This window comes from Aethalodelphis obliquidens, unplaced genomic scaffold (genome assembly GCF_003676395.1).
Source record: "Aethalodelphis obliquidens isolate GAN/ISIS:26980383/991018 unplaced genomic scaffold, ASM367639v1 scaffold72, whole genome shotgun sequence".
Taxonomy (NCBI): domain Eukaryota; kingdom Metazoa; phylum Chordata; class Mammalia; order Artiodactyla; family Delphinidae; genus Aethalodelphis; species Aethalodelphis obliquidens.
The window spans coordinates 4,075,301-4,096,416 of NW_020838016.1; the positions used below are offsets into that span (position 1 = coordinate 4,075,301).

At 35.4% G+C, this 21,116-nt stretch overlaps 1 protein-coding gene across 2 annotated transcripts in view; it reads right to left on the minus strand.

Moving 5' to 3' along the window:
• STAG1 (STAG1 cohesin complex component) overlaps positions 1-21,116 on the minus strand; it is a 431,541-nt gene that overhangs the window by 95,515 nt on the left and 314,910 nt on the right. For both annotated transcript variants that reach the window (XM_027091619.1, XM_027091620.1), the window contains 4 exons: positions 12,095-12,193; positions 11,500-11,579; positions 5,995-6,102; positions 2,918-3,032 (listed from right to left, as the gene is read on the minus strand). In XM_027091619.1, the coding sequence (XP_026947420.1) occupies positions 2,918-3,032; positions 5,995-6,102; positions 11,500-11,579; positions 12,095-12,193 (402 nt within the window). The remainder of the gene's footprint in view (positions 1-2,917; positions 3,033-5,994; positions 6,103-11,499; positions 11,580-12,094; positions 12,194-21,116) is intronic.

The window sequence follows — 21,116 nt, forward strand, 5'->3', positions numbered from 1 at the left end:
AAGAACCCCCAAAAGTTAATACTCTGGGGAGATTTCCTGGTTATATCAATAATATGTCTGTTAACTTTCTGTCTTAAATTACTGTCATAATGCACCTCATCATTTCATATGCCTAAAAGGACAGTTACCATACTTCTAGATTGTCCAGAAATGTTCTGGGTTATGATTAGTGCTTTGGAGTAATTATCAATAGCATCCTTGTCACTCTGAAAAGCATCACAGTTTGTACAAGAAATATTATGGTCACACTGCATATAGGGAAATATGGACTCATCACATGCAAGTACCATTTATCCTACTATATGGCATGTATCTCAAATACACAAGGTATTTTTTCACTTGAAACCAATGACTACTAAAAAGGAAAGAAAAACTAGTTTAGGCAGATCTCTTAATCTCCATCATTTCACCTATAATTCCCATATAAAAGAGGACTACTACTCCATGGACTACAAACCTCTCTCAATTCAACATTTTAGAATTCTATTACTAAAATGTTATTATTTAACATCCTAGTAAAACAAAGGAATAGGAATGATTTTCAATTCAGTTAATTCTAGTTAACTGATCAGTAATCATCTATAAGCTGGACTTATTTTACTTTATGATTTCTAAGGTCTCTTTCTATTCAACTTTTTATTAGTCTAAAATATTACTGAAACACACATTAGAGTAAAACAAGAGGAATTCAGAATAAGACAATCAGAATCCCACCGTATTGTAAGAATATGGCTTTAATAAGCATTCAGCTCCAGGTGTACACAAGAAACCCTTAAGTATGATTTGCAGTTGTCTTTGCAGCTGACAAGAATGCCACAGAGGAGAACTGGGAAATATATTTTAATGTTCTTGTAACACTTTAGTAAACAGCAGCAAACACACGAAACAGCAGTACCATTTGAAATACAGAGCAGTAATACACATCACAAATTATTGCTTTATATAGAAGATGAAACTGTGTAAAACTAACTACTTATGGATTTTAATATATCAAAAAGTAAAGTCCTTGGGCTTTCAGAGATCTAAAACATTTTCTTTCAATTAATAATCAAGTTAAAATAGCCTGATCATCATATTCCCTAAACTTTTCAGCAGTTTAAATAGTATATATGTGTCTCATCCCTATCAAATTTTGAAATTACTGTTGCTGTTAAAGTCAAATTTTTAATTATGACTTGATTGTTGCAAAATACTTTTAATCCCATTTCTTTAAAGCCTAAAGGGCTAAAGATTTAATTTGAATCGTCTACCACAAGTGTGATATTTATTAAGTACTTAGTGTTTTACCTTAAACATTCACAAACATCTGTATTTTACTCCATAATATATCCACACTTGCTTTGTTAAGAAAATAATGCTTTAAACCCTTACTATGGAAAGTGTGGTCCCTGGACTTCTGGTCCAGAAGCATAAACATCACCTAGGAGCTTGTTAGAAAGGTAGCATCTCAGACCCCAACCCAGAGCTACTGAATCAGAACTGGCATTTTAACAAGATCCCACGTAATTTGTATACACATTTAGAACAGTGTTCTTAAATTCTTAAACACGTCCTTTACTCAAACGCAACTCTCCAACTGGTTTTGTTTCTGACTTTATTCTTTCTCTATCTGTTCCCAACTCACTTAAAAGATACCGGGAATTCCTTCACCACTTTACCACTTTTCTGGCTTTGCTTTGCCCGAACGCCACTCTTTCCACTGAGTAAGTTCTTACATCTCTCTCTGATTTTAATTTTCTTATAGACTGCCTGTTTGTCTCTCTATTCCTCATTCCTACAGGGTTTCTCCAGCACTTTCAAACTTGAGCATACGGTCTCAAGTTTTTCTTCTTCCTGGACATGCCAATACAAACCAAAAATACTCTTTCCCCAAGTAAAGTTCAGGGTCCTAGATTTCCAGATTTTCGCCACCTTTTTTGCAACTCTGTTCCCACTCACTTATAAGCCAACAAGTTTGTTCATTCAGGGGGTCTTTAGGTTTAGTTTGCCATTCCCCCAATGTCATACCAGCAGTAGGAAATACAGTTCTAATATCAAAGAACATTTAAGTGGGCAAAACAAAGTTCACTTGCGCAAACAGACTTAGATAGATAATATGTTATGGATGTTAACTGTTTAATTGATAAACTGACATGGAAATGTCACATGGAATTACTACTATGGATTTGTACAACTACTAATTTACATCTAAATTCATATTTTTCTTTCTCCTTAAATAACATAATTTTCAAACAAGATAAAACTAATGGTTTTAATAGCTTGACAATGTTCATGAACTGTTTAAATAATATAATGTGTTTTTTTTTTTTTTTGGCCATGCCACACAGCTTGCAGGATCTTAGTTCCCTGACCAGGGATTGAACCTGGGCCTTCGGCAGTGAAACCACGGAGTCCTAACCACAGAACTGCCAGGGAATTCCCTAAATAATATAATTTAAAAGGCATGGGCAAAAATTCAAGGAAAAAAAAGCAACAATAAAAAGTATGTAGTATTACAATGCAATACTATAAAACTTTAAAAATTGCTAGCCTATATTCAGTGTTAATCCACACCTGCATACATATTCCCACAAAAGGTAGAGTACTGATTCCATAATCATAAAATCAAATCCATGGAGGCAGGGAATTCCCTGGTGGTCCCAGTGGTTAGGATGCAGGCTTTCACTGCCGTGGACCCTGGTTCAATCCCTGGTTGGGGAACTAAGGTCCCACAAGTCACGTGGCACAGCCAAAAAAAAACCAGAAAAAAAAAAAACAAACAAAGAAAATATCCATGGAGTCAGATTTGTAAGAAACAGGCTTGTCTTCATTTGATTAAAAAATATCATTAATTACAATGAATTAAACAACAATTTTATTTAAAATGTAATCTAATGTTAAAACAAAAACAAAATAAAGAATTATGTTAAAAATTTACCTCACTTTCAAGAAAGAAAAGAACCAGCATCCTAATAAGGTTCCCATTTGGACTGTTCCTCCCCCTCCTCTTTGCTAATGCTTCTTCTGCTTGTGGGTCATGTCTGCTAAATAGCCTGGAAATAAGTAACAAAACAAGAACTTTACAAATTTACATGGATATGAATTTTAGTCTTTTCCTTCAATGTATAAATTATTTCAGTGTTAAAAGAAGAAAACAGTATTAGAGATCAGGTTACTGATTTGTTTCAACACAAGTATGTAACTGATGTTTTTATAGGTCAAAAAGTGGTTAGATCTAAACAATTTCATACAGTTCAACTATACATAAAGTGTAAAAGAAAGCTTTTTTTACTGATGACTAATCAATGTTCAAATCTTTATGAAAAACATAAACTTTTTATTCTCTATGATAGATACTAAAGTATGTAATTTTAAATAGAGTTCTATTTTCTTAAATATCCATTTTACAGTCATGTAATTATAGAATTTAACCAAAGGCTCCAGCAATAATGGTAAAAATTCAGACTTTTAATCATGATTTATTTCTTCCACTATCTTCTGTTTACTAACATATTACCTAGAAACAGTATTCAACAACCCAACAGTATTGAGTAAAATGAAAGAAACATTAAATTTATAAAAATACTACTTAGTGGCAAAACTTCTAGAATATGGCAAAGAAATGACTTGAAAATTTTAATTTGCTAAGAAGACTTATTCTAACAAAACTTAAGGACTACTCAAGGTGCCTTACTCCCAGGTATTGCTCCAGGTAAAAAGGATATAATATTGAACAAAGAAAAAATCCCTATTCTCATTGAGCTCTCACTCTAGTGGTTGGAGATAAACAGTAGATCAATATATACCACCTCAGGTGTTACAAGGAAATACAACCGTCTAGGAATAGGAATATAGAGTGCTAGTTTAGACATGGAAGTCATAGTAGGCCTCTCAGATGAGAGGCTAAATAATTGAATAAAATAAGAAAAACTTCATGTGACATAAAATATAAACCAATTTCAAGCAGAAAATGAGTATTGAGAAACTATTTTTGGAGGGAAGGGGAAAGTATATGGCAGGGGTATAGAAGACTAGAGTATTATCTTGAAGCTATATCTGCACAGCTATCAGACTGGTTTAAGAGAAAGCTTATTTGGGTGGCTTTCAGAGGTGGGGGGCAAATGGAAAATATGAGGGTCCTTTACACTAAAACGTACAAATTTAAATAACTGCATTCACTGTATATAAGGCACTGAGTAATTAGCTTAATTTTTCTAATATTAAAATGTAGAATTTTCAATGACATTAAAACATTCATTTCAGATACATTTTACCGTTTTTTGGATGCTTGGTATAGCTTAATACACTAGACTAAAAAACAGACTAAGTCTATGTGCATGCACACATTTTTTTTTTTTTTTAAACTTTATCGTGGAATTCTGGGGCTAGTCTACAGTTTACTTGTTAAGATTTTAACAGATCACAATATTAAATGGTGGGAAAATGCTGAAAGAGATCATTAAGAATCAAAAGTTCTCAAACTGAATATTTTCAGGGCAGGGGCATAAAACAAGCTTATGAAGTGAAGCTTTCATTTGCATAGGAGTTGACTTCCTTTGCACAAAGAAATAAAAAATAATGGCAGCTTACATTTGTCAATTTTTACGTAAAATATTATAATTTAAAATTCTTTAGCAAGTGTTTCAAACTTACAAAAACACAATACAAATAAAATTAAATATATCCAAAGGTTCTTTCTGATTACAGTGCTGCCAGTTTATGGCCTCTATTCTGTAGCTGACCAGCCTTTTTAGTCTATCTTTTCTTTGAAACTATAGAAGCAATAATTCTTTCTAAAAAAACACAAAGCTTTTTGAAAAGTTAAGTAGAGAACAGATTAGAATTTATTACTAGAATACAATAAAAAAGGAAGGAAGTGAAGACTACAGTATACCCTTGATATTTGTGATAGACAACACCTCAAGATAAATATGGAAATAGCATTATTCTTTATTAGCCAATGATGCCAGAGTCACTGTCAAAGTCAATATCTTATTTTAAAAGTCATGCCTAAAAATTCTGACTTTCTTCCTCACTTTCATTACCAGCATGCCCTCCTAGCCAGCTTCCTTCTTAAAGATTTTTCACATAGAAACAACTTTTTCTCACTTTGAGAGGTACCACTAAGTAAAGAGCAGTTTGTGGCTGCAGCACTGAGCTGCTGATGCTGGATGGAGGGCCAGGCCTGCTCATTATCAAAGTTAATCATCCATGTACAACAGTTGCCCAGTGCATGATTTACATCTGTGCTTAGCATAATTACAAATCACAACATGTAATGGACTTCTGGGTTCACCTGTCAAAGTCACTAAGTTAAATCTATGAACAAAAACAAAAACAAAGCAAAACATCCCCTTGCCCAAGAATATGTTTACATTTTAAGAATGAATTAATCTACTAATAAATTATGTAACATATACAGTAGACCATGATCAAAAATATATTTCATAAGAATGTTTAATTATATTCATAAACTCTCACTAGCGCTATGCTTTGTCAAAAAAATAGATGAGATTTTGCTTTTAAACTGTAACTGCATATATAATTTTTAGCATCATTATGGATTACTGATTAAAATAATCCTCATCCTGACAGAATGGAGAAAAATGAAAATTTGGGAGGCGTTTTGAGGATATTTAAATTACCAATGTTGAGAAGATGAGAACTCAGAATTTTAAAAGGGAAAAAAATTTGGTGAAATAAAATATCAGTTACTTAGGGGAGTCTTTATAAACTTCAAGCACTTCTCCTTTCTCCACTCACACGCCTAAGCTGACTAGCTGAGAACCATCCTTTTAGATTTCAGGCCAAAGGAATATATCACAAGGGACATCATTCTCAGGGATGTGATTCATGATGTGCACGTAGGTGTGAGAATATTATAACCCCCAGAACTTGGAGCAATGGCCACTTCTAGCACTGTTTTCAGTCACTATTACTTTCTTTCATTAACTGTAAAACAACGACAAAACAACATATGAAAGTGGAACCTGGTTTCAAAGAGAATTAACTCACTTTTTGTGAAGGAATTCTCCAGCTGCCACAGCAACAGGGCGATGTGCTGAGTATACCAAGTGGTAAACATTTTCACAGTCTTCATTGGAAAGAGCTTCTTCACTTCCACTGAAAAATTCACAAAGTAACACTGAGCCAAAAATAGTTACTGTCAGTTCTACCTTGATTAACACTTTGTAAGGTTCTTTATAAAAGCTCAAGCATGCTGACTTTATTTTCGTCTCTTTTTAGTCTGACTTTGAAAATATTTCTCTTTAACTATAAAAGACACTTAATTGTTATATAAAATTCAGAAAATACAGATAACACAAGAAAATAAAATGTCCACATTTCTTCCCATACACACCTATGGACAATGAGTATTAGTACCTTGGGATATATATTAGCCCAGTTTAGCTCAGTTTCTTTAAATGTGCATAAGATTTTTGTTAATAGGCACTGGTCATATATTTGCCCCTGTTTTACAGAGTTAAATTATTATTGTACTATGTAACTCTTTCCAGAACTGTCTATTTTAAATTATAGTTTATCACAATATTTACAATACTATTTAGTCTTCTTTCTATGTAAAATGGATTCACTAGTCATAACCACTCCTCTATTAACACAAATTTCCCACCTTTCTATTCATGCATTCTTAAAGTTTGAAACTTTTCTTGGTTTGCTGGAATGTATCTTTAAGTACTTTTCCCCCAAAGAGGGAACATCTATTTCCTGATTATTAACATGATTAAAAATGTCTGACAGGGTTATAGATTAATGACTAGATGACTACAGAATTCTTGGGCTATACAGGTTCTTGACAAGATGTAGGGGTATAAATTCATTCTCTGGAGATGCCTAGAGGTTAGGAGGAGATCGAGGGATCTGACAAATATAAATTAGAATGACCTTTGCAGCAGAATAAGGTAGCTGCATCATAGTATAAGGGAGAAACTTTAGTTCTGAAAGAAAAAGAGCTGAATATCAAGGATGGGAGACAGACAGAAGCATTTTTTAAAGTACACTTTTTCCCCCCTCTCAACAAGGCCTAAGTTTTAACCTCTTCACTTAATTACATGTATATCATCAACTCAATTAGCTAATACCCTCAGGATAAAGTTAAACTCATAGGAAAAAAAATTTAACAAGATATCTCAGTAATCTAAGCTCGTAAGTGAAAGCAAAGTAATCTATACCAAAAGAAGAATTAACAGATGCAGAGAAAAAGAATTTAAAGATGGTATAAAAGGATGTTAAAGGTGACTTAACTTGTTGTTTTGGGGAAGTTCTGGTAGAGAGTCCACAAGCCAAGAAAAATAAGGCCAGATCATTTCATGCAATGCTATAAGAGACTGGAGAGTTAGTTTTGGGAACCTTAGCTCATTTCTCACCAAAATAATATATAAGTAGACATTAGGAGATTGAGCAATATAATGAGTAGAAATCCATACTTCTTCCATGTTTCCTTTAGGCCAGATATGGAATACTTAAAGGGAGCCAGCCTGGATAGTTTTAAAAGACATTTTGCCCAACAAGACCACCTAAAGGGCAAGCAACTCAAACAGAGGAAACCTGAAAGTCAGGCGCTGAGTCACACAGTAAATAGCCAGAGGAGGCACTGTCCACTCTGGGGAACTTCCCATTGTCATAAATACCTAGAGTGGGGATGAGACAGGAGGGAAAGGGACAGGACACAAAATGCTAGATAATGAAGAAGGGGAGCAGCTGTTGGGATGCTAAGATAGGCTAGAACCAGCTCAAACCAAGGTGGCTTTGAGAACAGTTGGGTCACTGACCTTTAGCTAATTATACCTTCATTGAAATACTAAAAATCACTCCCTCTTACACCATGACAGTTCTGAGGAGGACCATAAAAGGTCAAAAAGTAGGCAGTGGTCCAATTCTTGGGAAATCCCCACCCTTCACCAAAATAGCAAGAATATTCCTCCCACTCAGCCTATGAAATTACTTAACCCATAAAAACCTATGACCCCATGCCCCTGGGCAGAGCTCACCTTCCCAGAAGACCCTGTGCCCTGGAGCCGCTCTTGCCTTCTGAGACAGGCCTCATTCTGCCTATGGAATGTGTATCTCTCTAAATAAACTTGCTTTCCCTTTACTATGGTTCGCTCTGGAATTCCTTCCTGTGGGAAGCCAAGGACCCTCACTTGGAGGTCCATCCTAAGGACTTCTGTGGGTTCCAGGATGACATCTCCCTCTTCTGCAAAAGGGAGAGCTCTCTGAGGAATCCATAAAAGGACCAATATACCTAATGAATTATTAGGTCATCTGACACAGCTGGAGGGCCATAACTATACTTTTATATAAGACACGTTTTGCCCTTATTTCCTCCAATGAAAACATAGAAAAAAACCTTAAAAATAGACTTTTGAAACTAGCCAAACCATTTTCTAAATTCATGATGAAAGTATGATTTTTTTTAGCCAAACAAGGTCTTAGATGGTTTGAAAATACTCTTTAAGGAAGTAAACTAGCCTGAAAAGACAATACTGGAGGAGTCTATGAGAGAATTACTCTTCCTTGGAAGTAAGGGAAGAAGTACTATCAAAGCAAAGTTTACTCCTGTCTAAATGAGCAATTACTGAAACTAAATAAAAAAAAGGAAGCAAAAAAACCCAAAAAAGGGTCAAAAAGTAATCCTTAACAATAGATTTTAAACTCTAGACAATTCCGATGAAAAATACAAGTGGTTGCAATGTGGGTATTTTTTGTTCAAGGGAAAGACATTGGTAAGCTTGTGAAATTTACAAGTAAACTATAACTAGGGGGGCATAATAATTTAAAATAGAATTTGAAAAGGAAAAAATTCTCCATAAATGACAAGGAAGAATGAGATGTAAGGATAAAGTGAATATTATCAGAAGATGTACAAATCATGAATAGAGAGGTACTGATCTATATACTCTGAAGTATACCAAGCAACAACCGAAAAGGAAAGACAAGTGAACAATAGTAGTTCAAGACTTTAACACATCCTTCTGAAAAAGTAGACAAAAATAAGCAAAGGTATAGATAATTTGAATGACTCTAAATAAATTCAAAGTAATGAATATAAATAACTATATACACAACACAGATATGTATTGTTTCTAAACATACTTAGAAAATTCAGAAAATTGACCAAAGTACTCAGAACACATTCTCAAATAATACAATAAAATAGAAAGATCAGCTTTAAACAATCCGATCTAGGGAGAACAAAAATTACTACTGAATAATTTTGATTTAAACTGAAAATCATAAAGGTAATCAAAATACTTATCATTGATTGTCTATGAAAATATTCTATGTCCAAATTTTTAGGAGACTAGTAAAGTAGTACTTAAAGGTATATTTGTTACTTTAAATATGATTGTTCAAAAACAAGAAAGAAATAGCTAAAAGAAGCTAGTTCTTTGAAAAGAACAGTAGGATGGACAAACCTCTGCCATGACTGATCAAGAGGATACAAATAAAATGAACGATGTAAATAACAAAAGAAATAATAGTTTTATGAATAAAAATATCATAAGCTATCAAATAATAAAGTTGAAAACTGTGATAAAACTGATATACTATAAAAATCATATGAAAAGCCAAAATTATTACAAGAGGAAATAAAGGTTAACTTAGATAGATAACCACTGAAGAAGTAGAAATGGTAATCAAAGACCTTTCTCTCAAAAGAAACTTAAAACTGACATGGCTTTAACAAAAGAATTCTCTCAGAATTTCAAGGAGGAATTAATCTGTCATAGCAAATTTATTTCAGAACAGAAAAAGGGTGAGAAACTACTGAAGATATTTTACAAACAGTATATATCTTGATTTCAAAGTTGGGTAAGGAACAAAAAAATTATGTCAAATTTACACACAACACAGATGTGAAAATCCTAAATAGGATATTAAATGTAACATTGCATTTAAACAAAATACAATGAAAACAAATATGTCATGTTCAAACAGGATTTATTCTAGAAATGCATGGGTGTAAATCACCATTAGACAAATCTACCAATTTTATTCAGGCTCAACAATGTATGAAAGGAAAATCCCAGAAAACTGAGAATACAAAAGAACTTCTATCATATCAAAAACCTATCTCAGAAATAACTTTAGATGCCTTCCTAGAACAAGAACAAAAAAATCCACTATCAGTGATACTTCCATAGTGTTCAAAGTCCTGGCTAATGGAAGTAGACAAGAGAATGAAACAAAAGTTTTAAGGTTAGAAAAGGAGAAGACAGAACTGAAATTGTTTGCAGATCATATAATAATCTACGTAGTAAATTCAATACAATCAAACCATCAACATGGATAAAAGTTCTAATAAGCTGCACATAAAAGACCAACATAAAAATTAAGTGTTTCCTTGCCTTAGGAATAACTAAGTAGAAAATATTTTTAACACTAAATACTAATCAAATAACAATAAAACAATAAAAACATACAGTATTTAAGAATTAACCTAGTAAATAATGTACAATACCTCTAGGAAAAAATTTAAACCTTATATAAAAGACCTAATGAGATCTAAATAAAGCAATACATCATTTTTATGTATAAACAATACATAATTGTAAAAAATTCCATTCTCTCCTAAATTTTTCATAAAATTAAATGCAGTTCTTTGTTTTGGCCATGCTATGCAGCCTATGGGATCTTAGGGGCCCCAACCAGGGATCGAACCCGTGTCCCCTGCAATGGAAGCATGGAGTCTTAACCACTGGACCGCCAGGGAAGTCCCTAAATGGAGTTCTAATATTTAAACTCCCAACCAAAGTTTCTGAGGAATTAGACAAAAGTACTTTAAAAATTCATAAAGAAGAAAAAACAAATCCACAAGTAGCTAAGTGGATTTTTAAAAGAAAGGCAAAGAAGAAGGAACAAACCACTAAGAGGCCATATTTATAACATACAACATACACTAGAGTATAAAGCCACAATAACAAAGAATATGGTAATAGAGCAGAAAGAGGTAAAAAGAGATCAAAACAACAACAGACCCTGGCATACATGATGTTTGGTGTATGACAGATATAGCCTCACAAAGCGGGGAGGGGAGGATTTGTAATGACTTTGCCGGCACTTGCATTCTCTCACATAGATTCTTCCTAGTTTTTAGTCAAAGCTCTATAGATGAAACTAACTATTCCTATTTTAAAATCTCTATCATATTAATGACACAATTTAAATGCCTTATTTCCTTTCTCCTACTTCTATACCATTCCAAAGAAGCCTATTTGAAAAACCTATCCCTTTGAAGCCTTCTCTCTCTTTAAACAGAAGTATGTTACTTCTCTGATACTGCATAAAAGAACTTTTATGTAAAGAAAATAGACAATATTCAAAATAAAAAACAAAGAGAAAACAAAACATTTTGTTTCAAACCTAACCTTAAAATGTGAAAGTAAAACCTAAAGTGGTAAGAATATATATTAGGGTTATATATGCGAAGTACATCAATAATGCTGGGAAAAAACATTAATATATTAGCAGATTAAATTAAAATATTATACTTACTGAAGTATCAGAGTAACCAATCGAATAGCTTCCACAGCAACATCATATTCCTTATCAAGTGTCATTGATACAATGCGATCCTGAAGAAAAGTTATACATCAAACCAACCATGAACAGAAAGTAAATGGAGACAGATCTGAGGTAATGTCTTTGGGGGAGTTCATGGAAGACTAATGATAGATTAGTCTAATGATGATTAGGTTAAATGGAAAGCTTTACTATTGAAACCATATTATCATAGTCCTATGCACACACCAGGAGGTGTCATAAATGTTTATAATATAAAATTTTTTTCATCAACTGGCATTCTCTAACAGAGACAAACCTTACCTTGCAAAATTAATATAACTATAAAAAAGCTGTCTATGAAAAAAATCTTATTTTAAGCAGGTGAGCCTTCTATTGAAGGTAATGAATAAGAACTCATGTTGGTAATATCTTTTGTAAAGCAGAGATCCATCTATTTAATACAGGTTCATTTAAAGAATATGCAATAAAGAATATGACCTAAACACTTGTTATGGTAATGCCATTTGCTAAACTAGCTAAAACGAGCATTTTTAAAGTGAAGAAGAAAATACGCTAAGCATCTTACCTTGAATCGGTTAGTGAATAGCTCCAATTTGGGGAATAATTCTCTATTGGTATACAGACTTTGTAGAGCTTTCAAACACTTCAGCCTGACTTCTCCTTGCTTCAGAAATACAAACAAAAACACAACAGAAGCAGTCAATTCTATGCCATAAAAGTTGAAAAGATTTTCAAGTCTATATGAAGACTAAAGTCATTTTCAGCTTAATCATTCAATTTACTTCATATTGTAATTCAACATAAGGTGGAACCAAGCAATTCTATTTGCACTTACATTTAATTAAAAATGCATTAAAAATTCCTTAGTTACTTGAGAGTAAGCTACACCTTTTTCAAATGTGTATCAACTCTGGTTCAACATGAAATACCTCCCACATTATACTGTGGCACTTCGAGAGAATTTCTGACCTATGATTTTAATTAAAGAAGGGTATGTTAATTTGTCCTTCCTGTAGAAAAATCTAATTTCATATTAAAGGGTCATCATTTATTCATTTCACAAATATTTACTGGATACCTTTTACTTTCCAGAAAGAGCAGGTAAGAAAACATGATAAAGGGAAGAATGTTTAAAAACAGAGGCAAAATGATAGAATGATGTGTCCTGGGGCTGCTATTTACTAGGGAAATATAATAAAATCATTAACTTGGAGTAGAAGGTGTTGGTGATCAAAGTGCATTCCGGGTCATCTAGAAATTTAGCCAACTCTCAAATGATTAAAAAGAGAACGAAGTTTCTGTGTTCAAAAAGCAACATGCTGGGGACTTCTCTGTGGTCCAGTGGGTAAGACTCCACGTTCCCAATGCAGGGGGCCTGGGTTCGATCCTTGGTCAGGGAACTATATCCCACATGCCACAACTAAGAGTTCGCATGCTGGGACTGAGTCCACGTGCTGCAACTAAGAAGGCTCCATGCTGCAACTAGGAGTCCGCATGCCGCAACTAAGAAGCCTGCATGCCGCAACTAAGAGTCCACATGCCCCAACTAAAGATTCCGCATGCCCCAATGAAGACCCGGGGCAGCCAAAAAAAAAAAAAAAAAAAAAGCAACATGTTGTAACAGTAGGAGTCCAAGTTTTGGAACCAGACAAAGCTAGATTTCCAATTCTATAACTTAGTAGCTACATGAGAGATGACAAGTATATTAATCACTCTGATACTCAGTTTTCTCATTTATAAAATATGATACTGACTTCATAAGGTTGTTATAAAATTTGAATGCTGGTAAAAGTTTTAACAACTAGCTCTGGGGGACGGGGCCCTGAATTGTTGCACTTGCAGATTTCTGTGATGTGATTACTCCCTCCATGGCCAATTTCAAGCTACCAATGATACTGAACTCATATAAGTGAATGGATGTGCATAATCACTCTCTTGAAAGCTGATTCAAGGTAGCTCGAGCACACCACTGAATGAGATAATGCTTGCTGGTAAAGTCTCTAGCACATAGGAGGTACCTCTGGTAGATGCTGTTGAGGCCCCGTCCAGATGTCCAAATCCTAATATACAAGGCTAATCTTCCTGCTTCTTCCTGTATTGACAGCTAATGGCGCTTACCTGCATCTTTCTCTGGAGAATTGACCATGGCTGAAAAGAACCACCTGGTACAAAGATTCCTATGCTCTACCTTGCCTCTCCTGTCCACACCCTTTCCCTCCTTCAGGATGAGGCTCATAGCCAGTGGGGAATGATATAGGAGGGTAAAAGAGCCCACCCTCCTTGCCTCAGGACAGTACAACCTCTGAGGTGCAATTTATTTTTCAAAATTCCTTCTGAGACGATGCTCAGACAAAATTTCTTCTGAAACCACATTTCTGTTAGTGTGTCTCCTGCTTAATCCTATATTCCTCACTTTCTTAGAGGCTTCTCAGGAGAATACAAACTTCAATGTATCACTAGCACAAAAATCTCTGACTAAGGCTGGGCTTCTAAGGAATGTGACCTGAACAGTTGGTACCAAGAGTAGTCCTAAGAAGCAGACCTCAATGATGGGATTCTGAGGTTGGATCACTTGAAGGAAGGACTACTATGAGGAAGGACTCAATTTCTGGTTGTAAGTGAAGTTAACGATAGTCTCTGACACAGAATAGCAGCCATTTGCTAATTCACTTGCGGGTGAATGGAGATGTGCACTTAGCTTGTACAACATGCCAAGCATTTGAGGGATGAGGGTAATTAATAACTATAAGGACTATGGACTAAGGACTATGGCTGTCACTGAGATGCTAAACAGAGAAAATGACAGGCTAATTAATCACCAGTTTAAATCAACAACTGGCAACATTTAATGAGATCCTTATCTCCTGCAGATAAAGAGCTGAACATATTGAAGACCAGACCCAGAACTCAATTTTAAGGGTGGCAGAATTGAAGGGACTTTGCATCCCAGGCAAGTCTATGCCAAAATCAGGGCCATATAGGAAAGAAGTGCAATTTCAAAGAATAACTGGTGGATGCAGCTGATAACCTTCAACTCCAAGTTTCCCATGAACTTGTGGGTCTGCAAATAAGTTTCATGTTAGAGGGTAGCATGCCTCCTCCACCCACCCCTCCCCTCGAATATATGGAAACCTCAAGCGAAGCAAGTACCTTAAGGACAATGCTAGTAGCCCTCCTCATGCTCTATACTAACCTTCCCTTGTAGCTCCAAGCTAAGGTCAAATTTCAGCATAGCCCAAATGGGGAAGTACTGGGTCTGCTAAAGGAGGAGAAGGATTATATGCTATAGGTGCTGCAGGAATGGGCCAACTTGAACCAGTAAGAACCAAGAGAGTGTCTGCTGAAGGTACTGGACTGGAAATGGGAATATCAAACAGGATACGAGAGAGTTTTTGGATATAGGGCACTCTCCCTTGTCTCAGGATTTAAGGCCCATGGAAATGGCCTAACGCATTGCTGGATGACTCCTGGAAAAAGCAACGTTGCATATTAATGAAATAAGAGATCCGAGAATCGTTGTGGCAGACTGTGAAGAAAGGCATTTAAAACACAGTAAAGTATACCATAAAGGATCTGTTGTATAAACTCAGAAGACCTACTAGTTGAGTATGTTCCTCAGGAGGGCTCAGAGAATATTGTTTACCAAGGCAATAAAGAAAAGACTGGTGATGGGGGCACAGGCATTGCTGAGAAACTCCATAACAGCTGTATTCTGTAGGCTAGAGCTGGCACTAGGAGATACTCAAACAGAATTCGGCTTCCAGTACAATGAAGATGATGAGATCACAGAACAGCAGAAAGTAAGTAGCATCAACTAACTAGTAGATGCAAGGTGGGCATAATAATTATAATGGGCAGCAATGTTGAAGAGCAGCCCATGGGGATCTATGGAGATGACTCACAAGATATGGTCTTCCTGGAGGCAAGATGTGGAAAGCCAACAAAAGTATTATGTAATATGTATCTATAATCACAAGAGATCAACAACAGATAAGCAAAAGACTAAAGACAGCTGACCCAAAGTAAAATCATAACCCCAGATGTAAGACAGCATGTAAGAAGTTTCCTTACTTGTAACTCTAAATTTAAAAACAAGGCCAGAAAAGATGAAATTACTCTATCCATTCAAGTTTACACAGCAAATTATAGGTAGAACAAAGACATCAGTCGAGTTTTATCTACACCTTGTCCAACGATGCCTCCCAATCAACTACTTCTCCTCCCAAATCTTGGTTCTTTAATGTACCAAATCTTGGTACATTACAGGGACTTAATTAAATAACTTAATAATAATGTCTAGCAATAACTTAGATGAAAAATCACTTGTATTTTTGTTAATTTCTCTATTTGGGGGCTCTACTATACTCTGAAGGTATTTCTACTACAAAACATAAATGTTTTGTTGTTTTGCTATTACACAAAATCTTATTCAGATCTGAATGCTATTTAACAGTGCCTAACCCATAGCTGCTGCTCAACAAATATTTTTTGAATGAATAACTATATAATATAAAAATAAGAAAACAAACAAAAAAGAAACACAGAAAAATAAAATAATTTGTTGAGGGAGGGAGCTGGGCATATTTGTCAGAGACACTAATCTATCAGCATTTTTGCAAAATTATTTTTGAAAAAAATGTTAAGAGCTATAAAAAGTATTGTGTAGCATAATGGCATCATTTCATAATGAGCTGTATTTTAAAGGGACAATTTTCATGCTTCTAGGAGAAAATGCTGATTGTTATTAAAATGCCTATGTATAATGTTAACACCACAATGGGAATAAATGAACCAAATTCAGGTGGCCTGTCAAGGAGCAGATTTTTTTTTTTATGTGGTGGGGTGAAGGGAGTACAGAGAAGATAGTCTTTGTTGTTATGTTTTGACAATTTAATTGAGACATATTTGACATGCAAAAAACTTCACGTTTGTTTGATGCATTTGGACATATTCATACATGCATGGTACTATTATAATCAAGGCAATAAACATACTCATCACCTTCAAAAGTTTCCTTTTAACACCTCCCCCCCCTTTTTCATTTGGTAAGAAGAGAAGTCTTGAGAGGGACATTGTTATGTACTATTAGGAAAGAGAGTCTTGTTCATGTAGTCTTTAGACCTCCACTTGGCTCCATAAGAATAGGCCTTAGCCTTGGAACACTCCCTTACCAAGAGATACAGTAGCCAACAAAAAACACCATGGCATCGTAGAATGAAAGGGCTAGGCAGCTGGCTCTGGGGGTGGGGTGGTGGTGATGAACTGACTGATGTGCTGGCCTCCCTCTGGCCATATGGGGATAAATAGGGATATTGATAATCTCTCTGTTAACAGGGAAAAGCTGGTGCAATGCATAAGGGTGGAAATGTGAAATGGGTCCTAAAAAGTGTAGGGAAACAATAATCTGGGCTCTTGGTCACATTTGCGCTCCCATTTCACGCCCCCCAACTCTCAAGGTGTCTTAAGGGTCACAAATGATGTCTGAGAGAAGTAAAGGGGTCCCATGCAGGAAATTTTACCTGATCCAGGTGGCTTACAGGCCTCAGATAAAACCTGTTTCACTCAATGCAAAACCACCTATGGCACTGCTGAAAACAAAAGTGTTGAAATGAAGTCCTTCTTCGAAAGTGAAATATGGAAACTGAAGGACGGATATGAACAGGAGCCAGGGGAGTCTCATACAGCCTGGTTGGTGCATCTGTTTGATGAAGGGGCACTGCAGACTTTAACTATCTAGGGCTGAATAACACAGTTAGGGATGGGGCCAAGATCTCTGGGTCCCCGTTGGGGACCAGAGGCCCTATGCCCCTGTCAAGATAGAAGGGAAAAGGGGAGAGGGGAGCTAAACTTTTATGGGGCCTTTGGATACTGGTGCCCAAATGACAGGTCCCCATAGAGGCAGAATTAAAATAGTAGGTCTGGGAAGAATGTAGTTACCCATGGAAGACAAGTCCACATGTATTTGTGGATGAGATTCTTTGGACCATTTCAGGTACTGATGATCCTGGTTCCTACTATTGAATACGTAATAGGCATTAACATTTTGGCTGTGTACGGTACTGAAAACCACCATTGCCTCAAGCGGTACGTACCACAACAAGGACAAATTCAAGCTTAATGGGCCAGCTGCATTCCTAGCCTGCTCCAGAGCTGGCCAAATCATGGTGCGTTGTTCAACAAAAATACTGTATCTACGGTGGGGAAAAGGACATCGCTCTGTTAATTCGAGACAATACAAGCAGCCCAATCAGGCCAGTAAGGAAGGCCTCCAGAGTTTGGAGGTTGACAGATTACCAAAGGATAAATGTAGAAGTTTCAGCTTTTGCCCTAGCAGTTTCTGATATTATCACCATCACTGAGACAGTGCAACCCATATGGAAAACAAGTATGCTGTTGACTGATCTGGCTAATGCCTTCTACTCGATCCCTCTGAAGAATGAGGTCATGACCAATTTTTGTTCTCACTGAACAGCCTACAATATACTTTTACTGTACTCCTGCAGGGATACCTAAATTCTTCTGTAATATGCTACCAGAGGGCAGGGCTTGATCTTCAATAAGCTCAAGTACTACAGAAATTTTATTCATCCCTTATATTAACGACATGGCTACAATGCTAATTTCATGGTGGCTACAGTGCTGCACTTAGTCACTGACAGAATGATTAGTACCAATTTGACTATAAATCCAGATAAAGTCCAGGCCCTAGGCACAGCAGGTGCAATTCCTAAGGCCCAAGATTCAAAGGTGACATTATGGCATGGTTTACTGACAGCTCTGTGAAACTAAAGGCAGATGAGGTCTGCTGGGTTGCAGCTACCACCTGAACCAGTAAATGGCCATCTTTTGACTATCAGGTGTGGGCATTCTAATAGGTCAAGCTCTGCACTGTGGTAATGGCAGTGCAGGCCACCTCTACTACCATTCCTTGATACATTTTTCACCAACAAATGGGCTGTTGCCAATGACTTAGCCATCTGGTCAGGCAAATGGCAACTAAAAGACTGGACTATTAATGGATCCCCCATATAGGGAAAAGAACTATGGCAGCAGCTTGCTCCCTGGGAAGAAAAAAACATATGTCACTTATGTAGATACTCATGGCAAAGGACCTTTTTTTTATTTTTAAATTTTTATTGACGTTAAGTTGGTTTATAATTATTACTTTCAGGTGTACAACATACTCAGTATTTTATAGATTTACCCACCATTTAAAGTTATAAAATATTGGCTATATTTCCTATGTTGTACAGTACATCCTTATAGCTTACTTATTTTATACATAGTAGTTTGTACCTCTTAATCCCTACCCCTATCCTGGCCCTCCCCACAGGTAACCACTAGTTTGTTCCCTATATCTGTAAGTCTGTTTGTTTTGTTATATTCATTCATTTCATTTTTTAGATATAACATATAAGGTGAAAATGCAGAATTTGTCTTTCTCTGACTTATTTCACTAAGCATAATACCCTCCAAGTCCATCCATGTTGTTGCAAATGGCAAAATTTCATTCTATTATATGGTTGAGTAATCTTCCATTGTATGTATGTATGTATGTATGTGTGTGTGTGTGTGTGTGTGTATATATATATATATATATATATATACACATATATATACACACACACACACATACAATGTATATATACCAAATCTTCTTTATCCATTCATCTGTTGACGAACACTTAGGTCTCTTCCATATCTTGGCTACTGCAGATAATGCTGTTACAAACACTGGAATGCACATATCTTTTCAAATTAGTGTTTTCGTTTTCTTTGGACATAAAACTAGGAGTAGAATTGCTACATCACATGGTAGTTCTATTTTTAGTTTTTTGAGAAACCTCCATACCGTTTTTCATAGTGGCTGTACCAATTTACATTCCCACCAACAGTGTATAAGGGTTTCATTTTCTCCACATCCTGGACAACATTTGTTACTTGTGGTATTTTTGATGACATCCATTTTGACAGGCATGAAGTGATATCTCACTGTGGTTTTGATTTGCATTTCTATGGTGATTAGCAATGTTGAGCATCCTTTCATGTGCTTGTTTGCCATCTGTATGCTTTCTTTGGAAAAATGTATATTCAGGTCTTCTGCCCATTTTAAAATCAGGCTGCTTGGTTTTTTGATATTGAGCTGTATGAGCTGTTTATATATTTTGGATATTAACCCCTTATCTGCCATATCATTTGCAAATATTTTCTCCCATTCAGTAGGTTGTCTTTTCATTTTGTTGATGGTTTCCTTTGCTTAAAAGATTTGCAAAAGATTTTAAGTTTAATTAGGTCCCATTTGTTTATTTTTGCTTTTGTTTCCTTTGCCTTAGGAGACAGATCCAAAAAAATACTGCTACAATTTATGTCAAAGAGTGTCCTGCCTGTGTTTTCATCTAGGAGTTTTATGGTTTCAGGTCTTACACTTGGGTCTTTAATCCATTTTGAGTTTATTTTTGTATATGGTGTGAAAAAATGTTCTAATTTCATTCTTTTACATGTAGCTGTCCAGTTTTCCCAAACCACTTATTGAAGAGAGTGTATCTTCTCCACTGTACAGTCTTGCCTCCTTTGTTGAAGACTGACTATATGTGCATGGGCTTATTTTTGGGCTCTCTATTCTGTTCCATTGAACTATGTGTCTGGTTTTGTACTAGTACTATACTGTATTGATTACTGTAGCTTTGTAGTGTAGTCTGAAGTCATGAAGCATGATACCTCCAGCTTTGTTCTTTTTTCTAAAGATTGCTTTGGCTATTCAGGGTCTTCTGTGATTCCATATATGTTTTAGGATTATTTGTTCTAGTTATGTGATAAATGTCATGGGTATTTTGATAGGGACTGCAATCTGAAGACTGTTTTGGGTAGTATAGCCATTTAAACAATATTAATTCTTCCAATCCAAGAACAAGGGATATCTTTTCATTTTTTTGTATCATCTTCAGTTATTGTCATCAATGTTTTATAGTTTTCAGAGTACAGGTCTTCCATCTTGCTTAAGCTTATTCCTAGGTATCTTATTCTTTTTGATGCAATTTAAAAAAGTTTTTATTCGAGTACAGTTGATTTACAATGTTGTGTTAGTTTTAGGTATAGAACAAAGTGAATCAGTTATACATAAACATATATCCACTCTTTTTTTAGATTCTTTTCCCATATAGTCTGTTATAGAGTATTGAGTATAGTTCCCTGTGCTATACAGTAGGTCATTATTAGTTATCTATTTTATATATAGTAGTGTGTATATATCAATCCCAGTCTTCCAATTTATCCCTCCCCCACTTACCCCCGGTAATCATAAACTTATTTTCTACATCTGTAACTTTATTTCTGTTTTGTAGTTAAGTTTGTTTGTACCTTTTTTAGAGTCCACATATAAATGATATCATATGATACTTGTCTTTCTCTGTCTGACTTACTTCATTCAGTATGGCAATCTCTAGGTCCATCCATGTTGCTGCAAATGGCATTATTTTGTTCTTTTTTATGGCTGAGTAATATTCCATTGCGTGTGTGTGTGTGTGTGTATGTGTATATATATATATATACATACACACACACACACACACACACACATATATATATAT